Genomic DNA, 19882 nt, shown 5'->3' with positions numbered 1-19882 from the left:
TAGATGGTAATCAGTAGATGAGTAGTCTTAAATATTGTTTATTGATTCAGCAAATCTTGTTGAGGTTGGGATAATAGTGAAATGGTTCTCAACTATGGCAATAGAAGGAAGTGGCCTCTCTATGATCCCGATTACACTTGTATGTATATTATATTTGAGTATATGTGTGTTTTCTCTGTCAAAGCCTATGAATGGATATTGTATCATCTGTCAAAACCCATGAAGATTTAGACCGTTCGTGTATAAACACAATGGCAGACTGAGAAGCTAAAACACATATAATGTGTCCAGCACTGGCTCAGGTGCTGTGATGACTAAAGAGAAAGCCAAAGTCTTTATCTTCTGAGAGATACGTTTGATTGTGACCAATGCGTATAATATGGGAGCATCATGCTAAAGGCTTTCCAAAAGTATTAGTCACTGGATAGATTGTGTATAAACTGAGAAAATTATTCGGCTATATTTCAAAGAGCCAAACTCAAGAAATGAAGTAAGGCCTATGATGATATCCTTTTAACTAAAAAAAAGCTGTGTGTGACATTTTTCAGATTAATAGTGTACCCACACTCTTTCCTTGGAGAGTAAAATTGATATATGAAGGGAATGATGCTAAAACTCTTTAGGAAATCATGCTAGTAGCAAAGTTAAGTAGAGGCTGAGAGCTGGTAACACGTGCTGTGAGCAAGTCTACAAGGACTTGGACCCCAAAGTTTAGGAGCCCAAGTCTACTTAACACTAATCTAAGTAGATGGGCACAGTTGAATCAGGGAATAATAAAGTCACCTGTTTTGTTTTTTTTTTTTCAAGGTAGGGTCTCACTCTAGCCTAGGCTGATTGGGAATTCACTATGGAGTCTCAGGGTGGCCTCGAACTCATGGCAATCCTCCTACCTCTGCCTCCCGAGTGCTGGGATTAAAGGCATGCACCACCATGCCTGGCTCATAAAGTCACCTTTTAACAAGGTTAGCTATGAAACCTTTTAAGGTTGACTTGGCTGTATGTCTTAGAACTCTCACTGAAGTGGTTTGACTCCATAAGAGACTTGGATGGTGTACTAGGCAGAGTGCCCTAGAGAAATAGGACTGGGGTGTGTGTGTGTTTTAAAAAATATAAAACTCTAACTAGACGTAACATGATAGGGACTGGGCAGTCCAACAATGGCTGTCTGCATGCTAGAGGGGCTGACAACCTGGTAGCTGCTCCGTCCACGAGGCTGGATGCCTCAGCAGCCTCAATGTGCCACTGAAGGGCTGCAGGGTTCCTGGAGAGTTGCTGGTCTTCAGCCCAAGTTACAAAGCCAAAGAAACTAGACTCTGACATCAGGAGAGGATGGTGACAGCAGCAAAAGGGACAGACATATTCATACAACAAAATGTGAAGGCAGGTTGGTAGGCAACACTGCTGCTTTCTTGGATCTCTTTATGCCTGGGCTACGCATGGGAAGGAGACACACACCCTGGAGGAGATTCGTCCCCATCAGTTGATCCTTTCTAGGAATACCTTCACAGACCCATCCAGAAGCAAGTCTCTCAGTTGATTCCACATCTTATCAAGTTGACAGTCAAGATCAACCATCACAGGGCTGGGATGATGGCTTGATGGTTAATGTGCTTGCCTGTGAAGCCTAAAGACCTATGTTCAGTTCCCTAGTGCCCATGTAAGCCATCTGCACAAGGTGGCGCATGCATCTGGAGTTCCTTTCCAGTAGCTGGAGGCCCTGGTGTGCCCATTTTCTCTCTTTCTATCTGCCCCACCTCTCTCTCATAAATAAATTTAAAAATTATTTTTAAAATGGTCAACCATCACAGATGGATTTGATTTCCTACTAGTTGCTATTGGTTTCTAAAGGGAAAGTGGGGCTAGAAAAAATAGGGATTACCAATAGAGCAAATGTAAACAGGCTATGCTTGTGTGGTCATGCCCAGCTGTTTATGTGGGTTCTGGGGATGACACTGAAGCAGTCTCTCAGGCCTCCTCAGACATACCCAGGAAGTGCTCTTGACTTCTGAGTCATCTCTCCTATCTCCTGCTTTTATCAGTAAGTACTAGGTAGGCTGTTGTCTGCAGAACAAAACTAAGAGAAAACAAGGACTAGCGAGATGGCTCAGTGGTTAAGGTACTTGTCTGCAAAGCCTAATGACCCACATTCAGTTCCCCAGTACCCATGTAAAGCCAGATGCACTGAGTAGTACATGCATCTGGAGTTTGCTGTGGTTGGAGGCCCTGGCACACCCATTCTCTCTCTCTCTCTCTCTCTCTCTCTCTCTCTCTCTCTCTCTCTCTCTCTCTCTTTCTCTCTCTCTCTCTCTCTCTCTCTATCTCTCTCTCTCTCTCTGTCTCTCCCTTTCCTTGCAAATAAATAAGAGAAAACAGACATGGCTTAAGAGCATGAAAGTGAAATACAAATGGAAGTTGGGAAGAGAAAAGACACAGAACAGAGACCAAAAAGAAAAAAGAAAAGGAGAGCAAAAGGAAGAAAAGGAGCCAGACGCCTTTAATCCCTGCACTGAGGAGGCAGAGGCAGGAGGATCACTGTGAGTTCGAGGCCACCTTGAGACTACATAGTGAATTCCAGGTCAGCCTGGACTAGAGTGAAACACTACCTCAAAAAACCAAAAAAAAAAAAAAGAAAAAGAAAAAGAGGAAAGGAAGAAAGGAGTTGGAGAGATTGCTCAGCAGTTAAAGGCATTTGCTTGCAAAGCCTGAAGTCCAGGGTTTGATTACCCAGTACCCACATAAAGCCACATACACAGTGGCACATGCATCTGGAGTTCTTTCACAGTGGCTAAAGGCTCTGGTACACCATTTTCTCTCTCTCTCTCTCTCTCCTTGATAATAAATCAATATATATATATATTTGTTTTTTAAAGGAAGGAAGAAAGAAAGAAAAGGAAAAGAACACACCAAAAATGTATCTGAAAATAATTTTAGTGAGGATTTCCCTGTATCAGCCAGGCTTCTTCTTCACATAAATTGCATCAATAGGATATAGGTAGATAGATATAGACAGACAGACAGACAGATAGAAAGATGATAGCTGTTAAATAGATAGATGGGATTTGAGTGATTGGTTCACCTTCATAACTGTATGATGGCTCAGAAGTCTTACAATCTACCATCTGCAAATTAATGATAGGGAAAGTCAGTCATGTAGATCCAGTTCAAATCTGAGGACCTCAAAATGATGACAGTCAATGTTTGCAAGTTCCAGTCCACACCCCAAGGACAGAGGACTAGGAGCAATAGCCTAAGGCCAGGAGAATATGGTTGTCCCTATGGAAGAAAAGAAAACAGCCAGTCATGGTGGCACCTACCTGGAAACCTGTCTACTTGAGAGGCTAAGGTGGAAGAATCACATGTTCAGATGGGACAATGTGGTAAGACTCTGCTTCAAAATAAAAGTAAAAAAAAGAGGGGGCTATAGTTTAGTGGTGGCATGTTTATCTAGCATGCATAGGACCCTACATTGAATCCCCCAGTAGGAGGTAGAACTTGCCACCCTCAACTTTTGTTCTAGTGGGTCCACAATGGATGCAATGATACCCATACATATTTCTGAGGCAGTGGGAGCTGTCTTCCTTAGTCAGTCCAACAATTCAAATATGTGTACTTTCACAGACACACCCAGAAATAATGTTACAACTATCTGAGCATTTGGTCAAGAAGACACATATATTGACCATTACTTCCCTGACCATAATGTTGCTATTTTCCCATGTCTTTCTTTCTTTGCTTGTCTGTCTTGCCCCCCACCTCTGTTTCCTTCTCTCTCTCTCTCCCTCCCCATATATATATATATATATATATATATATATATATATATATATATATATATATATATATATGTTTGCTTTCCCACTGAGGTATATCCAGAACCATTCTTTGTTTTTAATTTTGAGACTCTCCCAGAAAGTCTGCTTCCTCCTCTGTATGTTTAGCACTAAACAATGTCTAGCACATAATCACCAAGCATTCACTGAATTAGCAATTGAATCACTTAATAAAATAATATAAATTTTAGGACTGGAGGCTAAGTTCCCAATAGTAATTTCTTTCTTTTCTAGTCAACTAAAAATTATGTTCTCTCTAAAACCAGAAGAGACAGCGCCAGGATATATTGGCATGGGCTTAGTTGTAACAGTGGATGCTCGTTGGTGAGCTGCTCTTTGCGGTTTTTTTCCCTTGTCCATGCCTAGCATTCTGAACTCTAAAGAAAAGCTGCACCTAAATGACTAAGATGTTAATTGCTAAACAATATTTATTGCCTTACCCTTAAAGAACTCAGAACATCTGAATACATTACAACAGAATACATAAGCCAATGCTTATCTTGCAGGAAAGTAGTATCTTTGTATAAAGCATTAGAGAAACTCTCAAGGTTGATGGTGATGGTTTGGCCAGAGGCATTAAAAAAAAAGAAAGAGAAGAACAAGGCAGCCACATGTCCTGGATGAAAAGCCCTTGTTGTTCAGCACATAGTCTTTCTGCTCAATGTACCTCCGTCCCTTCCTTACAAGCTCTTTCACACACCTGATTCACAAACATGGTGTTTCCTGGCAGAGGATTGATAGCTAACTCCCCATCTCCTCTGGATACTGACCTTGAATGAGACATATTTCTTTCCCATCAACTCTTACCTTCCAAGTACTGGCTTTTGCATGGTGAACACACAGGCTTGGGTCTGGTAACATGCTCGCTGCCTTTGGTCTCCTAATAGATATTTTCTTAGCAGTCAAGACCCAGGGCCACATAGAAAGGAGGGGATTTTGCTTAAGGAGAGGGACTATGAAGTCTGAGATAAAAGCGGCTATTCGCATTAATGATTCTGTTTCTCTGCTCCTTAATGCTCATCAAAAGAGTTTCAGAACCACTTTCCCCAAGTTTCTTAGTTTCTTTGGGAGGAACGTGTAGCAAAACAGGTGATGTCAGGGCTGGAGAGATGGCTTAGCGGTTAAGGCGCTTGCCTGCGAAGCCTGAGGGTCCAGGTTTGATTCTCCAGTTCCCATGCAAGCCAGATGCACAAGGTGGCGCATGCATCTGGAGTTCCATTCTCTCTTTCTCTCGTCTCAAATAAATAAATAGATAAAAGAATGCTTTTTTTTTTTTTTAAGGTGATGTCAGATGGGTAAGAGAAATTTGTTTCCACCATGCAGGGCCATGTGGACACGCAAGAGGAGGCGGACGAGGCGGGTGCAGTGGGAGTGCTGAGCAGTTGTGACTTCAGAGAGTGGAGGTAGAAATGTGGGAAGAGCAGGAAATGACAGCGCTCGGCTGAGCAGTGGGTTTAACAATCTGGCAGTGAACCGGGAGCTAACAAGGCCCACCTGGAGCGGTTAGTGACAAAAGAAACATTTGTAGCTCACCAAGAAGATTTAATTGAGGAGAAAATAATATGATGTCTGGCTAGCATGAGACTCATGCTGCATCTTGGACCCATCTTCTTTTGGAACTTTGAAACGGGCAAGAAATGACTGATGTGATTGTGCTTCTGGACTGAAGACTGGTTTCTTTGGCGATATTTTAGCACCCATGCCAACATTAATGCTTCTTGCGCCATAGTGAATTTGCCTTTCCTTTCGTATTTCTTAATTTGAGACACTTCATTACAATCTTCCTTATTAAAATTGTTTTATTTTATTTCCTGATTAACTTCTTGGCACACACGCACTTCTTAAAGCTAATCATAGATTTGTGCCTTTTAAACTTTTCATTTTCAATCGTTTTCATGATCGCTCAACTTTCCTTTTTTCTTCTGCATGCTTATAAAAACTGTCTTCCATACTTAGTCATAAAAGATTCATTCACCTTAGAGATCCAAGGATTCGTTTTTTTAAAGCCTACAGTCCATCTGTTACTGTCTCTTCTGATATTAAATTTTATTACCCTTTGTTATTTCCTTCAACTTTTGGCAGAGTAAACTATTCTCCAGTAAGCCTACTTACTTCATATGCCATCAAGTTGTTGTTTTTTGGTAAGGTTATTCTGTAGACAAATCATGAGGCATGTCCAGTTTATATTTACCCCTTGTTTATGGCATTGGTGCAGTGGGGAGAGCAGTGAAGAATTACATCACAGATAAGAAGGAAAGGCTTAAAAATTAGAACTATCATATTACTTTTCATATATGTATAATTTATTTATTTATCTTCAAGGAGGAAGGGAGAGAAAGAGAGAGAGAGACAGAGAGACACAGAGAGAGAATGGGCATGCTTGGGCCTCTAGTGGAACTCCAGATGCATGTGCCACTCTGTGCACCTGGCTTTACGTGGGTCCTGGGGAATCAAACCCAAGTCCTTAGGCTTTGTAGACAAGTGCCTTTACCATTCAGCCATCTCACCAGCCCCTGATGCTCCTTTCTTTCTTTTTTTTTATTTTTTTCATTTTTTCAAGGTAGGGTCTCACTCTAGCCCAGGCTGATTCACTATGTAGTCTCAGGGTGGCCTCAAACTCATGGCGATCCTCCAATCTCTGCCTCCCAAGTGCTGGGATTAAAGATGTGCACCACCATACCCAGTTCTGATGCTCCTTTTTATTAGAACACATCATACATATGAAGGACCAACACTTACGGCCCTATTTAGCCTTGATTATCTCCTTGTAGATCCTATCTCCAAATATAGCCACAATGGACATTAGGGTTTCTTACATGAATTTGGTGGGGAGAACACAGTCCAACTCACAGCACATGGGCTTGTTGTGGGATTCCTGTTCTCTTCCGGGCCTTCTCTCTACTTACTTGTAGAGGGAAGCAAGGGAAGCATCTCATTGTCACTGAGTGGGGCGCACTTTATGGTCTCTCAGCATTCAAAGGTGACAGGAGAGTTACTCTTGGGGTTGCATTCGGTAATGTATGGCTCATTTATCAGAATTGATGAACCCCTGACTGCTGCCCCAAGAAGCAAACTATCATGTTGTAAGAGGGAACCATGTGGCAAGGAACTACACATGGCCTCTGGGTGTCCTGAGCAGCCTTCCTGACAGCCAGCAAGAGAAGGTGGTCCTGAATCCTACAGCGCGGAGAACTGGATTTTGCCAACAGCCACATGGGCTTGAAAAGAGAGGTGCAGAAAGGAATGCACCACTCTGACGCCTTCATTTTAACTTTCTGAGACCCCTGCATGAGGACACAGCCAAACTATGCCCAGCCTTCTGACCTAGCTGTGAGATAACAAACATGCTTGGTTTTAAGTCACTATGTCTGATCATTTGTTATAGTGCAATAGAACTAATATGAGGGCTCACTTAGAGCTGGATGCACAAAGTGGCACATGCATCTGGAGCTTGTTTGCAGAGGCTAGAGACCCTGGCACATCCATTCTCTCTCAAAAATTAATATTTTCTTTTTAAAAAGGGGCCATCAAAAACTTAGATGTCTCTTTTTTTTTTTCCTTTTCCTATCATGGGATGATACCTTTAGAAAGCAGCTATCTACAAACCAGGAACTCTGCCAAAACCTTGGTCTTGAATGGATAAGATACAGAACTGTAATAACATTAATTTATGTGACTTAATTTACCCAGTCTGTGGTATCATGTCACCGCAGTTCATACAGAATAGGGCATAGTAACAAGGCTAACCACCTCTAAGCCCCTGGCATCAGAAGTGTCCCTCTGAGGAGCAATAAGACACCACTGTCCACCTACCCAAGGTGCATCAGAGGAGCCTAGACAGGAGCCAGAACTCCCCCACCACACTTATCACCAAAGAACAACTCTTAACCCCAGCAGACAAAAATAAAAAGTCTTGACAAGATATTAAACATCTCAATAAATTAGTAAAAAGTATAGAGAAGAAACAAATAGAGTTTTTTAGGGGGGAAGGCTGGGTACAATAAACTTTTGATGGTACATGACCAAGTAGAATTCTTTAAGCCTCTCCCTTTCGTCAGGAGGTCTGAGATGGAAAATGAAGAAGGAAGATGCTCAGTGTGCTGGGGGCTGAGGGAGCTGCTGAGTTGGGGGCAGGGACTCCTCAGCAATTGAGAATCTCTTTTGTGTTCTTGCTTGCGTGGGTGGTCCAGAGACCTTCATTCCTTGGAGGCCTTGTGGACTACGAGGTCCACCACCTTGTTGCTATAGCCAAATCCATTGTCAAAACCAGAAATGAGCTTGACAACAGTTGAGAGCAGTGTCAGCACCAGCATAGAAGGTAGGGAAGAGTGAGTGCTGGCTGCTAAAGTCAAGGGGGCAACCTGGTCCTTGATGTAGCCCAGATGCCCTTTAGAAGCCCCTTCAATGCTTGCTGCACTGCTATATTGAGGTAAGTATATCTGACAGCTTTCTCTGGGCAACAAATCAGATACATGTTGGAGATGGATATGTAGAAAACCATGCCCGGGAGCTTACCATTCAGCTCCTGTATGACCTTGCTTTGTAGCCTTGGAAGCCCCAGCTGACACAGGGATTATGTTCTGGGCAGCCCCATAGCCATTACGTCACAGTTTCCCAGAGGGACTGCCCATGGTGGCGATGGCATGGACTGTGTTTGTGAGTCCTTTCACAATGCCAACATTGTCGTGGATGACCTTGGTGGGGGTGGGGGAACTAAGCAGTTGGTGGTGCATGAGGCATTGTCCTAGTTCTCAAAGTTCAGGCCTATCACAAACATGAGGCATCAGAAGGAGGGACAGAGACGATGGCCCTTTGACTCCACTCTTCAAGTGACCACTGGCCTTTTCAAAGGCATCAGTGGACTCCACAAACTGGGTGCCATCATTACCCCTTTTTAATTTTTATTTTATATATTTATTTGAGAGCGACAGACATAGAGAGAGAGAAAGAGGCAGAGAGAATGGGTGCACCAGGGCCTCCAGCCACTGAAAATGGACTCCAGATGCATGCGCCACCTTGTGCATCTGGCTTACAGGTAGTTGAGGTCAATGAAGGGACATTGGTGGTAGCAATGTCCACCTTGCTAAACTTGAAAGCAGCCCTGGAGACCCAACATAGCATCCAATACAGCCAAATCCATTCACTCTGACCTTCATAGTGCTTCGGGGACAAAACTGGCACTGCAGAAGATGTGGCAAGTGGGGAAGGGCAGAGGACTCAAACTGATTTTTTCTCAATTCTTTTGCACTTGTGTGTGTGTGTGTGCGCACGCGCACGCGCGCGCACGCTCACGCTTGGCTGTTTGGCCCTTGGAAGATACGGGCCTGTGCCGCTTCCACTGGTGTTACCACATCAGGCCTATAAGAGACTTTTATCGAGTGGCCTTCCCGTTTTTAAATAATTTTTTAAATTTTTATTTATTTATTTATTTTTGGATTTTTCGACGTAGGGTCTCTTTCTAGCCCAGACTGACCTGGAATTCACTATGTAGTCTCGGGGTGGCCTCAAACTCACAAGAGATCATTCTAGCTTGGCCTCCCAAAGGCAATTAAAGTGGGTCACCATGCCGGGCTCCAGTGGCCTTTCCGTGCCTGCTCTTAGTAGTGTGGCTGAGCCAGCAACACAAAGATGGAGGTGACAGAGAAGTGGAGTGAAAGTGAAGAGAGGCAGCTGAGCCGTAGTGACCGCATCCGCTGAGCGGTCAGCTGGCCAGCTGCAAAACTGTAAGGTAACCTACTGACTGACAGCTGAGGGGGGGGGGCGGCTAGAAAGTTGCAAAGAAGCAGAGAAGACAAACTGCAGGTTCTGGTCCCTGGAGGAGTTCCAGAGAACTATCGAAAGCCTTCGGGCCCAGGATCTCAGACACCAAAGGCCTGGGGGGGTGTAATACTGGCCACTGTTAAGGAGAGAGGAATCCCAATGATTATGCCTGCTTGGAAGATGAAATGCCCTTTGCTGCCAAGGAATTCTAACTTCCTATGCCTGCACAAGAACTGTAACCTAAGTAGAGCCAAGGGTTCTGGTACCCTAGGGCTACACAAGAACTGCAACACTAGAGGGCGCCACTGCTGTTGCGCCCACCTACCTCTATCGCCACTAGCTGCTGACCAACAAACACCAGGACATACAAGAGGGGCCAAAGACCAGCATTTGAAGAGTTTCTCTTCGCTCCTCGTGATTTCTAGATACAGCTCATGGGACCCCAGTGTGCTGATTGGTAACAACCATTATGAACCATCTTGGAAAGGACTTGCTCAGGTTTTTCAAGGTAATGTATGATAGCCTCGGTAAAGAATCTTAATATACAAATCTTATGGACCAAAGGAATTAAAACTCTCTGTAGAAGTGCCCATTCAAAACTGGGGCCAGGAAAATACCTACAATGTCTTTTGTGTCATAATATATGAAAGCTATCAAGACCTACAGGATCACATTAAAGGAAACAGAAGCCTCAGTGAATAAATGTGGTTTCCTGGGTCCTCCCTCTGGGGCCGCTGGGGGCACCGAGGCAACAGGGGTGGTGAGCACTCGAAAGCAAAGACTTTTGGGAGACAGTTTCCATGAACAGTTCTCAGGTTTATTATCAGGGAAATGGGTTTATAAGCACTTGAGGGTGGGAAGAGGGTCCTAAGGGGATTGGATGTATAAGGTTGCTTGCTGATGCCTAATTAGCATATGGGTACATACATTCCAGAACATAGGCAATGGCAGAGAGAAGGTATAGGGTACTGGGGGACGGGCTTTGTAAAGGTGCTGGCTGATACTACATAAGGAGTTTCCTAGGCAACTGGCCAAAGGCCACAGGGTTATGGGCAAAGCCAAAGTGTTATCTGAATGTCCAGGTATCTTGTGCTTGGAGAGGGAGTGGCCTTACTTCCTGCCCATCTCTGATCAAGATTTTGTCTGGGAATCCAGGCTCACTACGACCCCTGAGAATGGGGGGAGGAGCTCCCCTGCCAGTTCGGTCCCCTAGATATGACCAGAGGCAGTTCAGGCTGCTGAGACCTCTCCATAGCCTGGGTCCCTCGTGTCTGACAGCTTAGGTTTGCTTTAACCCAGGGTCCTGCCTATGTCCAACAAATAAATATACTTCCATTGGTCTAAAATGGCACCAACTGAGCGTCAGAAAGAATGTGAGAAGGTGGAAGCAGAGACAGTACCAAAGCAAGCAAAAGACCCCTGGGTGGTCTCTACAAGGCATCAGGTGATGGACAGTCCTCTTGTGAACCTGGAATACACGCCCTCTGACAGAGACCTCAGCAGTAACCAAGTACACTTGCCATGGAGGAAAGAGCAATGGCAGATGGGCGATTGCCCATCAGCCCTGAGATAAGAGATCCCCAGGAGGAGCATGCAACCATCTGGGAACAGTGGCTGAAACTAGAAGGAAGCTGTGGAGAACAGCAGTCAAGGGTAAGTTCAAAGGGGTAGTGTTGTAATAAGGTCTAATGGTGTAAACCAATGGAGCAGACTGTGGCCTTTAAAACCTTAAATTGGGCTGGGGAGGAAGATGCTTGCAAAGTCTGACTGCCTGGGCTTGATTCCCCAGCGCCCATGTAAAGCAGATGCACATAGTGGCGCATGCCTCTGGAGTTCATTTACAGTGGCAAGAGCCTTTGGTACACCCATTTCTGTCTGTCTCTCTCTCTCTCTATCTCTATCTCTCTCTATCTCCTTGCAAATAAATAAAAATATTAGAAAAAAATAAAACCTTGCCAGGTGTGGTAATCGCAGCACTTGGGAGGCAGATGTAGGAGGATTTCCACGAGTTCAAGGCCAGCCTGAAACGACATAGTGAATTCCAAGCCAGCTTGGACTAGAGTGAGACCCTACATTGAAAAACCAAAAATAAAAATAAAACCTTATGGGCTGGAGGGATGGTTTAGCGGTTATGGCATTTGCTTGCAAAGCCAAAGGACCCAGATTTGATTCCCCAGGACCCATGTTAGCCATCTGGAGTTCGTTTGCAGTGGCTGGAGGCCCTGGCATGCCCATTCTCTCTCTCTCTCTCCCTCCCCCCCTCCCCTCTTTCTTTGTCAAATGAATACATAAATAAAATATTAAAAAAAATAAAACCTTAAAATTAACAAAGTATATCTCCCTCATAAAACAAATTCCCATACTGAAAATAAAACGTTGAAAAAAAAATAGTCCCAATTGAGCAGAAGACAAACTATGAAAGCAAATAAAGAGAAAGGTCTAATTAAAAGTTGGTGAGGGGCGGGGAGGGGAGGAGAAAACAAAATCCCAAATTACTACTTATTAAAACTTGGGGGCTGGAGGGATAGATTAGAGATTAAAGCACTTGCCTGCAAAGCCAAAGGACCCAGGTTCGATTCCCCAGGACCCATGTTAGCCAGATGGCACAAAGGGGCACATGCATATGGAGTTCATTTGCAGTGGCTGGAAGCCCTGGCACACCCATTCTCTCCCATTCCCCCTCCCATCTGTCAAATAAATAAAAATAAAATAAATATTAAAAAGAAGTTGGTGAGGGGGATATAAAGCACTGATGACTTCACAGTGGCTATTGTACTTGCACAAGACCTCTCAAGTCACTTTGGTTTTGTTTGAGGCCAGCCTGAGCTACATGAGTCCTTCTCTCAGTAACCATTTCAGAATTATCAAACAAAATTTCTTGAGAAATGTAACACTTATAATTCTTATAGCTCTTCACTCCATCTTTTACCCTTAAACAAAAGTCTCTTTTTTCTTGCTAGGATCCTGGCACTTGCATCCTTCTAAATGTCTTAACAGAAAATTATTTTTGTTTTGTTTTTTGAGGTAGGGTCTCACTCTGGCCCAGCCTGACCTGGAATTCACCATGTAGTGTCAGGGTGACCTCAAATTCATAGCTATCCTCCTACCTCTGCCTCCTGAGTGATGGGATTAAAGGCATGAACACCACACCCAGTTTTTAGCACAAAATTCTGTCCTTAGTGACATTGTCCCTGACAATCACTCAAATATGTCCTTGAACTAAAATTTACTTCCCCTTGGCAGTGGATACAGGCCCTTATGCACCCATTTTCGTCTCTCTGCTTGAAAATATCTAAAAGTATTTTTTAAAAATTAAAAAAAAAAATGTGCGTCAGGCATGGTGGCACATGCCTTTAATCCCAGCACTCGGGAGGCAGAGGTAGGAGGATTGCTGTGAGTTCAAGGCCACCCTGAGACTACATGGTGAATTCCAGGTCAGCCTGAGCCAGAGTGAGACCCTACCTCAAAAAAACCAAAATAAATAAATTAAAAAATAAAACACATGTTCCAATAATAGTGGGCAAATGACTTAAGAAGGTACTTCCCTAAAGAAAATATAAACATGTAAAAAGAATACGTGAAGGATGCCGGGCATTGTGGTGTACATCTTTAATCCCAGCCTTTAGGAGGCAGAGGTAGGAGGATCACCATGAGTTTGAGGCCACCCTGAAACTACATAGTGAATTCCAGGTCAGCCTGGACTAGAGTGAAACCGTACCCCAAAAAAACCAAAAAGGAAACAAAGAATACATGAAGCCTGGAGAGATGGCTCAGCAGTTAAGGGGCTTGCCTGCAAAACCTAAGGACCTGGGTTCAGTTCCCCAGTAACCATGTAAAGCCAGATGCACACAATGGCTCATCTGGAGTTTGTTTACCCTGGTACATCCATTCTCTCAGTCTGTCTCTCTTGCTATCTCTGTTTGCAAATAAATAAATAATATTAAATAAAAACAGGCTGGGTCAGACCCATGTTCAATCTCTCTCCAGATCCCACATAAGCCAGACACATAAAGATGAGGCAAGCGCAAGATTGCACACATCCATTAGATAGTGTGTCTGGAGTTGAATTGCAGTGGTTGAGGCCTTGGAATGCCAATTCTCTTTCTCTCTCTCTCTCTCTCTCTCTCTCTCTCTCTCTCTCTCTTGCTCTAAAAATAAAAGAGTACGCCAGGCATGGTGGCGCACGCATTTAATGCCAGCACTCAGAAGGCAGAGGTAGGATCGCTATGAGTTCAAGGACACCTGAAACTACATAGTGAATTCCAGGTCAGCCTGGGCTAGAGTGAAACCCTGCCTCAAAAAAAACCAAAAAACAAACAAACAAAAAAAGAACACATGAACACAGTTAAAATTAAATTAAAGCCTCAATGAGGTAAGATACCCATCAGAATGGTGAAAATTAGTGGGCATGGGCATAATACTAAGTCAAGGACTGGTGAGCATGTGGAGCAACTGGCGATCCCTACACTGATGAAAAGATGGAAACTGGTGCGGCCACCTTGAAAAGAAGGTTGGAGATTCTTATAAAGTGAAACACACAACCTAAACACAAAACCTAACCCAATTTTTTCATTCCATTTCATTCATGATAAATGAAAGCATTTGTTCCCCAAATAGCAGTTTGTTTATAACCAACCAATAGGTCTTGAAATGGCCTCATCTGCTACTAGATGAATAAATAAATTGTGTTCTATCTTTCCACTGACACCCCCCACCGAAGTAATATATCGAATGAACAACTGACACACACAACATAAGCCACTCTCTAAGCCAGGATGGTGAGCAGAAGTCAGTTACAAAGAAGTATAAAATACATGATTTCACTTAACGTGAAATTCAACAAAAACCAAAACAAAGCTATAGTTAGATACAGCAGATAAATTGTTCCCTGGGACTGCAGAAGTGGGTGAGGAATTGAATACAGAGAGATACATGATTCCCTTCCTTGTTCGGTGATAGAAATACTCTTGTTTTATTTTGTTCTTCTGAGACAGGGTCTCACTATGTATCTCTGGCTCTCCTAGAACTTTCTGTGTATACCAGGCTGGCCTTGAATTTGCGGTGATCCTTCTACCTGTGCCTCCCAAGTGCTGGGATTATCAGTGTACACCATCACACCTAGCTAGACATACTCTTATTTTTTATTTTATTGTTTTGAGGCAAGCCCAACAGACTGGCCTTTTCTAAAAAAAATTTTTTTGGTTTATTTTTATTTATTTATTTGAAAGTGACAGAGAGAGAGAGAGAGAGAAAATGAGCATGCCAGGGCCTCCAGCCACTGCAAATGAACTCCAGATGCATGTGTCCCCTTGTGCATCTGGCTAACGTGGGTCCTGGGGAATCAAGCCTTGACCCGGGGTCCTTAGGCTTCACAGGCAAGCGCTTAACCACTAGGCCATCTCTCCAGACCCCCTTTTTTTTAATGCAAGAGAGAGAGACACAATTGGTGCACCAGAGCCTCCAGCCACTGTAATCAAACTCCAGATGTATGCACCACCTTGTGTGCATATGCAACCTTGCCTGCTTGTGTCACCTTGTGCATCTGGCTTACATGGGACCTGGAGAGTCAAACATGGGCCCTTAGGCAGCACAGGCAAGTGCCTTAACTGCTAAGCCATCTCTCTAGCCCTAGAGATACTCTTTATTGTGACTGTAGCCATGGTTACACAGGTCTATACATTTGTACAACTCTCTTGGAATGGTACACTTAAATTTTTTTTTTTGACTACCTACTGTAAAATTTACTTTTTATTGATAAGTCACCTTGCACTCACACTAGCTGTTTTCTGTTCTGCCACACATTAATGTTAAAGATTAAATTACTGTTTACATGCAAGTAGTGTGTTTTCCCCATGTGGGAACACTGAGTATAAAAAGGATGACATACCACATGAATTAAGTGTTTTTTTTTTTAATTGAAACCTAACAAATTGTCTAGTTACATTTCCCCACAAAACCACAGACTGGGTAATAACTAAGTCTCTAGGCAACATATTCAAAGCTGTGATTAAAAATTTAAAAAAATCCACCCCCCAAAAAATAATAAGGAAAGAAAAACCAAACCCCAGTCCTCAGGTGCAATGAAGAGAACCCAGCTACACACGAGCTAATCAAGAACAGTGTTCTGCTTGGCTCAGGAGGCTGGAGACATCCTAACAACTCCAGTCAGAGCATTAACTTCAAGTTGCCTGCTTCCAGTTTCCAACTCTTGAATAAAGATCCTAGGTTTTCTATTATAAAACCCCTCTCATAAGTTGTTTTATTTACAATGGCAACTCTGAAAAGTTCACTGAAGTTAATTGGACAATAAACCAGGCAGAAATGGCTTTACAAAAAACAGAAAAAGCCCAAGATGCCACTCTCTCCAGAGAACCCATAGCTCAGTTTTATTGAGAGTAAAGAAAGACAACTTCCGCTCACACTTGAAGGAACTCCGCCTTTAACTTGGAATCTGTACTCAGACTCCACATGCAAGGAGGACACTGTTATGCTAATACAATTGATTTGCTGCTGCATTTCCCTACTGTGTGTCTAATATTAGCATCATAAACAGAGCAGTGCAAGTAGTATTTGGAACAATCCTTATAGTGTTACAGTGTCAGGCACAACCTTTTATTTCTCTTCGCACCACTGGTTCTCTTTGCGCACCTGGGCCTCTTCCTCTTCGGTAAAGTCATTTTTGATATTGAAGGTCTTGCGGATCTCCTCAGGAGTCTTCCCCTTAATCATATTGGCAGCAGTCTTGCATGTAACGTCCAGCAAACCCTTGATGTCTAAGTAGTTTGCAGCCAGAATAAGTTCAAAAAGTATTCCTTGGTCAACTTTCAGGAATTCTTGGCCCCACACAGGGATATCATCTGTCCACTTCTTTCAGGAGGAGGAGGGTCGTCCTTATGGTGGGTGCACCACTGAATGACCTTTTTTAGTATTGCTGCATTAACATTTGGTAGGGGAACTGGGTCATCATCTCCTTCATCATCCATTCCCAAATCTTCCAACATGGTTTTGATGGTCACAGACTGCTTGGCAATTTCTACATCAACTTCAAATATCTCTCCATCAGAACTTTGCAACTTAATTGAAGGCATGGTGTCGGGGGTCAGCACCGCGGGCCGGAGGCCGACGGGAACGGCGAGGCGTCCTCGCACGGGAGGAAAAGACGGACGACAAGGCCACCAAAATATATTTTTTATATTATGTAAATAATGCCTGAACAAATGAAAAATAACAAGGTTGGAATTCCAATTTCTGTTAATGTTGACAGCTAATGTACACTTCTAGAAAAAGTATGCACATGAAAGCAAGGTAGAAAGGGTAAAGTAATACATCTGTGACCCGGAATTCCACTCTACTGTTTACCAAGTATATTAGTCAGGTTTCCCCAGAGGAGGATTATGAATTCCCCAAAGCCCTGCGATCTGTTATCCACAAGCTGGAGTCCCAGGAAAGGCAGTGGTGTGGTTTAGCCTCAGTCTGCTGGCCTGAGAAGCAGAGGAGCTAATATTGTAACTACCACTCAGGTCTGAAGGCCTGGTAAGGGGAGAACTAGCACCTGGGGATTGGGAGACTGTATAAGTGCAGGTGCCTGAAACCGCGCAAAGCAGCCGCTCTGATGTCCAGAGGGCGGGCAATGGTACATGTCCCAGGTGAGGAGAGAATTAGGATGTAAGGTAGCAGAACCTTCAATGAGGGCAGGGCCAATTAGAAAGGACATTAGATCACTGAAGTGCTGCCCGTGAAGGAGACTGTGGGACCCTGATGCCTTCCCTTCTCTGTTTTTTTGTGATTTTTTAAAAAAATAATTATTTTTAGCCGGGCATGGTGGTACATGCCTTTAATCCCAGCACTTGGGAGGCAGAGATAGGAGGATTGCCATGAGTTCAAGGCCACCCTGAGACTACATAGTGAATTCTAGACCCTACCTTGAAAAACCAAAAACAAACAAACAAACAAATTTATTTTTATTTATTTATTTGCAAGCGGGGGGAGGGGGAGATAGAAAGAGAATGGGCATGCCAGGGCCTCTAGCCACTGCAAACCAACTCCAGATGCATGTGTCCCTTGTGCATCTGGCTTACATGGGTACTGGGGAATTGAACCTGGGTCCTCTGGCTTTGCAGGCAAGCACCTTAATTGTTAAGCCATCTCTCCAGCCCCTCTTCTCTGTTTTTGCTTCCTGATCACCGTAAGGTAAATAGACCATCTCCCTCACCACGTGCCTTTCCTCCACTTTCTAATTCTATTCCCTCTTCCTGGGATTGGATCATGCCTACCCACAGTAGTGATAATGGCCACAAAGGTAAACCTAGAAGTCAAGTTTCACTGGTTATCTGGACCTCTCTTAACCCAGTCATATTGACACACAAAATTAAAAGTTATGCTGAACTCAAAATCCTCTTCTCCTAACTTTATAACCATTGATTGATATACTAGCATTTTCTTGATTTAACAGATAAGAAGAAATCTCACTATGTATTTTTCCTATAAGACTTAATCCCAATTCTTCAAAAAATATCTATCAATTCTGTTGTATAGTATCCTTATTAATAGACTTTTCTAGAAAATAAATTAATAATTCTAATTGTCTTTAATATTCTCATGAAGTTTATGCACATGCGACCTTAAAAGGCATTTCATTTCCTGTTTCTCTATTGTGCAACAAGTATAGTTATTTATTTTTTAATATATTTTTATATTATTTATTCATTTCCTTGAGAGAGAGAGAGAAAGAGAATGGGCTCTCCAGGGCCTCCAGCCACTGCAAACAAACTTCAGATGCACATTACCTTGTGCATCTGTCTTACAAAGGTACTGGGAGATTGAACTTGGATCCTTAGGCTTTGCAGGTAAGTGCTTTAACCACTAAGCCATATTTCCCGCCCTGTTTACTTTTTATTTTCTTTCTTTCTTCTTATTTTTTTTTTTTTTTTTTTTTTTTTTGTTTTTTGGAGGTAGGGTCTCTAGCCCAGACTGACCTGGAACGCACTATGTAGTCTCAGGGTGGCCTTGAACTCACAGTGATCTTCCTACCTCTGCCTCCTGAGTGCTGGTATTAAAGGCGTGTGCCACCATGCCCAGCCTGGCTTCCTTTTTTATTTATTTATTTATTTTATTTATTTATTTTTTTTTTTTTTGAGGTAAGGTCTCTAGCTCAAGCTGACTTGGTACTCACTATACAGTCTCAGGCTGGCCTTGAGCTCACAGCAATCCTCATATATCACCTCATGTGTGCTGGAATTAAAAGTGTATGCCACCATGCCTGGCTAGTTTTAAAACTTTTTTCTGGTGTAAGTATACCTCCTTTGAGTCCCTTACTTATTTGTGATTTATAATAAGTAGTTCTTTACATTAAGTCTTTCCTCAACCCAAGCTCATTTCTTAGGAATTTCTTATGATCTATTTCATTTAATAGTTATAGAATTATTTTTGCTTCTTAATTTTTTTAATTTATTTGAGAGAGGGATAGGAAGATAGAATTTTTAAAATATTTTTATTTTCGCTTATTTATTTGAGAGAGAGTATATTTGCTTTTAAAAAAATGTGTGCATGGGGTATATGATTGTGTGCATGTGCATGCTCATATATGTGTGCGTGTGCATGCATGTAGAGGCCAGAGGCTGATGCTGGGGGAGTCTTCCTCCGTGGCTTTCCACATTACTCTTTGATCCATGGTCTTTCACTGAGCATGGAGCTCACTGGTTCAGCCCCACTGGCCAGTAAGCCCCAGGATTTTCCGGTCTCTGCCTCCCTAGCACTGGGATGACAGGCCTGAGCCACCACTCCAGTCATTTTACTTGAGTGTTGGGGAGCAAAGTTCAGATCCTCCTTGTGCAAGGCAATCACTTCATACTGTGAGCTATCTCTTCAGCCTTCTATATTCTCTTTTTTTTTTAAGGTTTTTTTTTTGGGGGGGGGTTTCAAGGTAGCGTCTCACTTTAGCCCAGGCTGACCTGGAATTCACTATGTAGTCTCAGGGTGGCCTTGAACTCACAGTGATCCTCCTACCTCTGCCTCCCAAGTGCTGGGATTAAAGGCATGCACCACCACGTCCGGCTTAAAGTATTTTTAAAGGTAGATTTATCTTAAATGGTACATAAAAATTATACATATGCAGGCTGGAGAGATTGTTCAGTGGTTAGGACACTTGACTATAATGCCTACTGATCCAGATTCCATTCCCCAGTACCCACATAAAGCCAGATGCACAAAAGCGGTACATGCATCTGGAGTTTGTTTGGAGCAGCTGGAAGCCCTGGTGTGCCCATTCTCTCTATCTCTCTGTGCTTGCAAAC

General features: G+C 43.1%; 1 protein-coding gene and 2 pseudogenes across 1 annotated transcript in view; all 3 read right to left on the bottom strand.

The window, feature by feature from the left end:
* Positions 1-8026: 8026 nt before the first annotated feature.
* LOC123458770 lies at positions 8027-10715 on the bottom strand (annotated as a pseudogene).
* Positions 10716-16160: 5445 nt separating this feature from the next.
* On the bottom strand, positions 16161-16752 carry LOC123457650 (annotated as a pseudogene).
* Positions 16753-17106: 354 nt separating this feature from the next.
* LOC123458769 (basic proline-rich protein-like) overlaps positions 17107-19882 on the bottom strand; it is a 30272-nt gene continuing 27496 nt past the window's right edge. Inside the window, exon 5 of the mRNA XM_045144073.1 lies at positions 17107-17270. Coding sequence (XP_045000008.1) covers positions 17107-17270 — 164 coding nt within the window. The remainder of the gene's footprint in view (positions 17271-19882) is intronic.

The sequence above is a fragment of the Jaculus jaculus genome, chromosome 1 (assembly GCF_020740685.1).
Source record: "Jaculus jaculus isolate mJacJac1 chromosome 1, mJacJac1.mat.Y.cur, whole genome shotgun sequence".
NCBI lineage: Eukaryota > Metazoa > Chordata > Mammalia > Rodentia > Dipodidae > Jaculus > Jaculus jaculus.
Note: the sequence above shows the minus strand (reverse complement) of the source record. Positions and strands in the feature narration are given on the sequence as shown.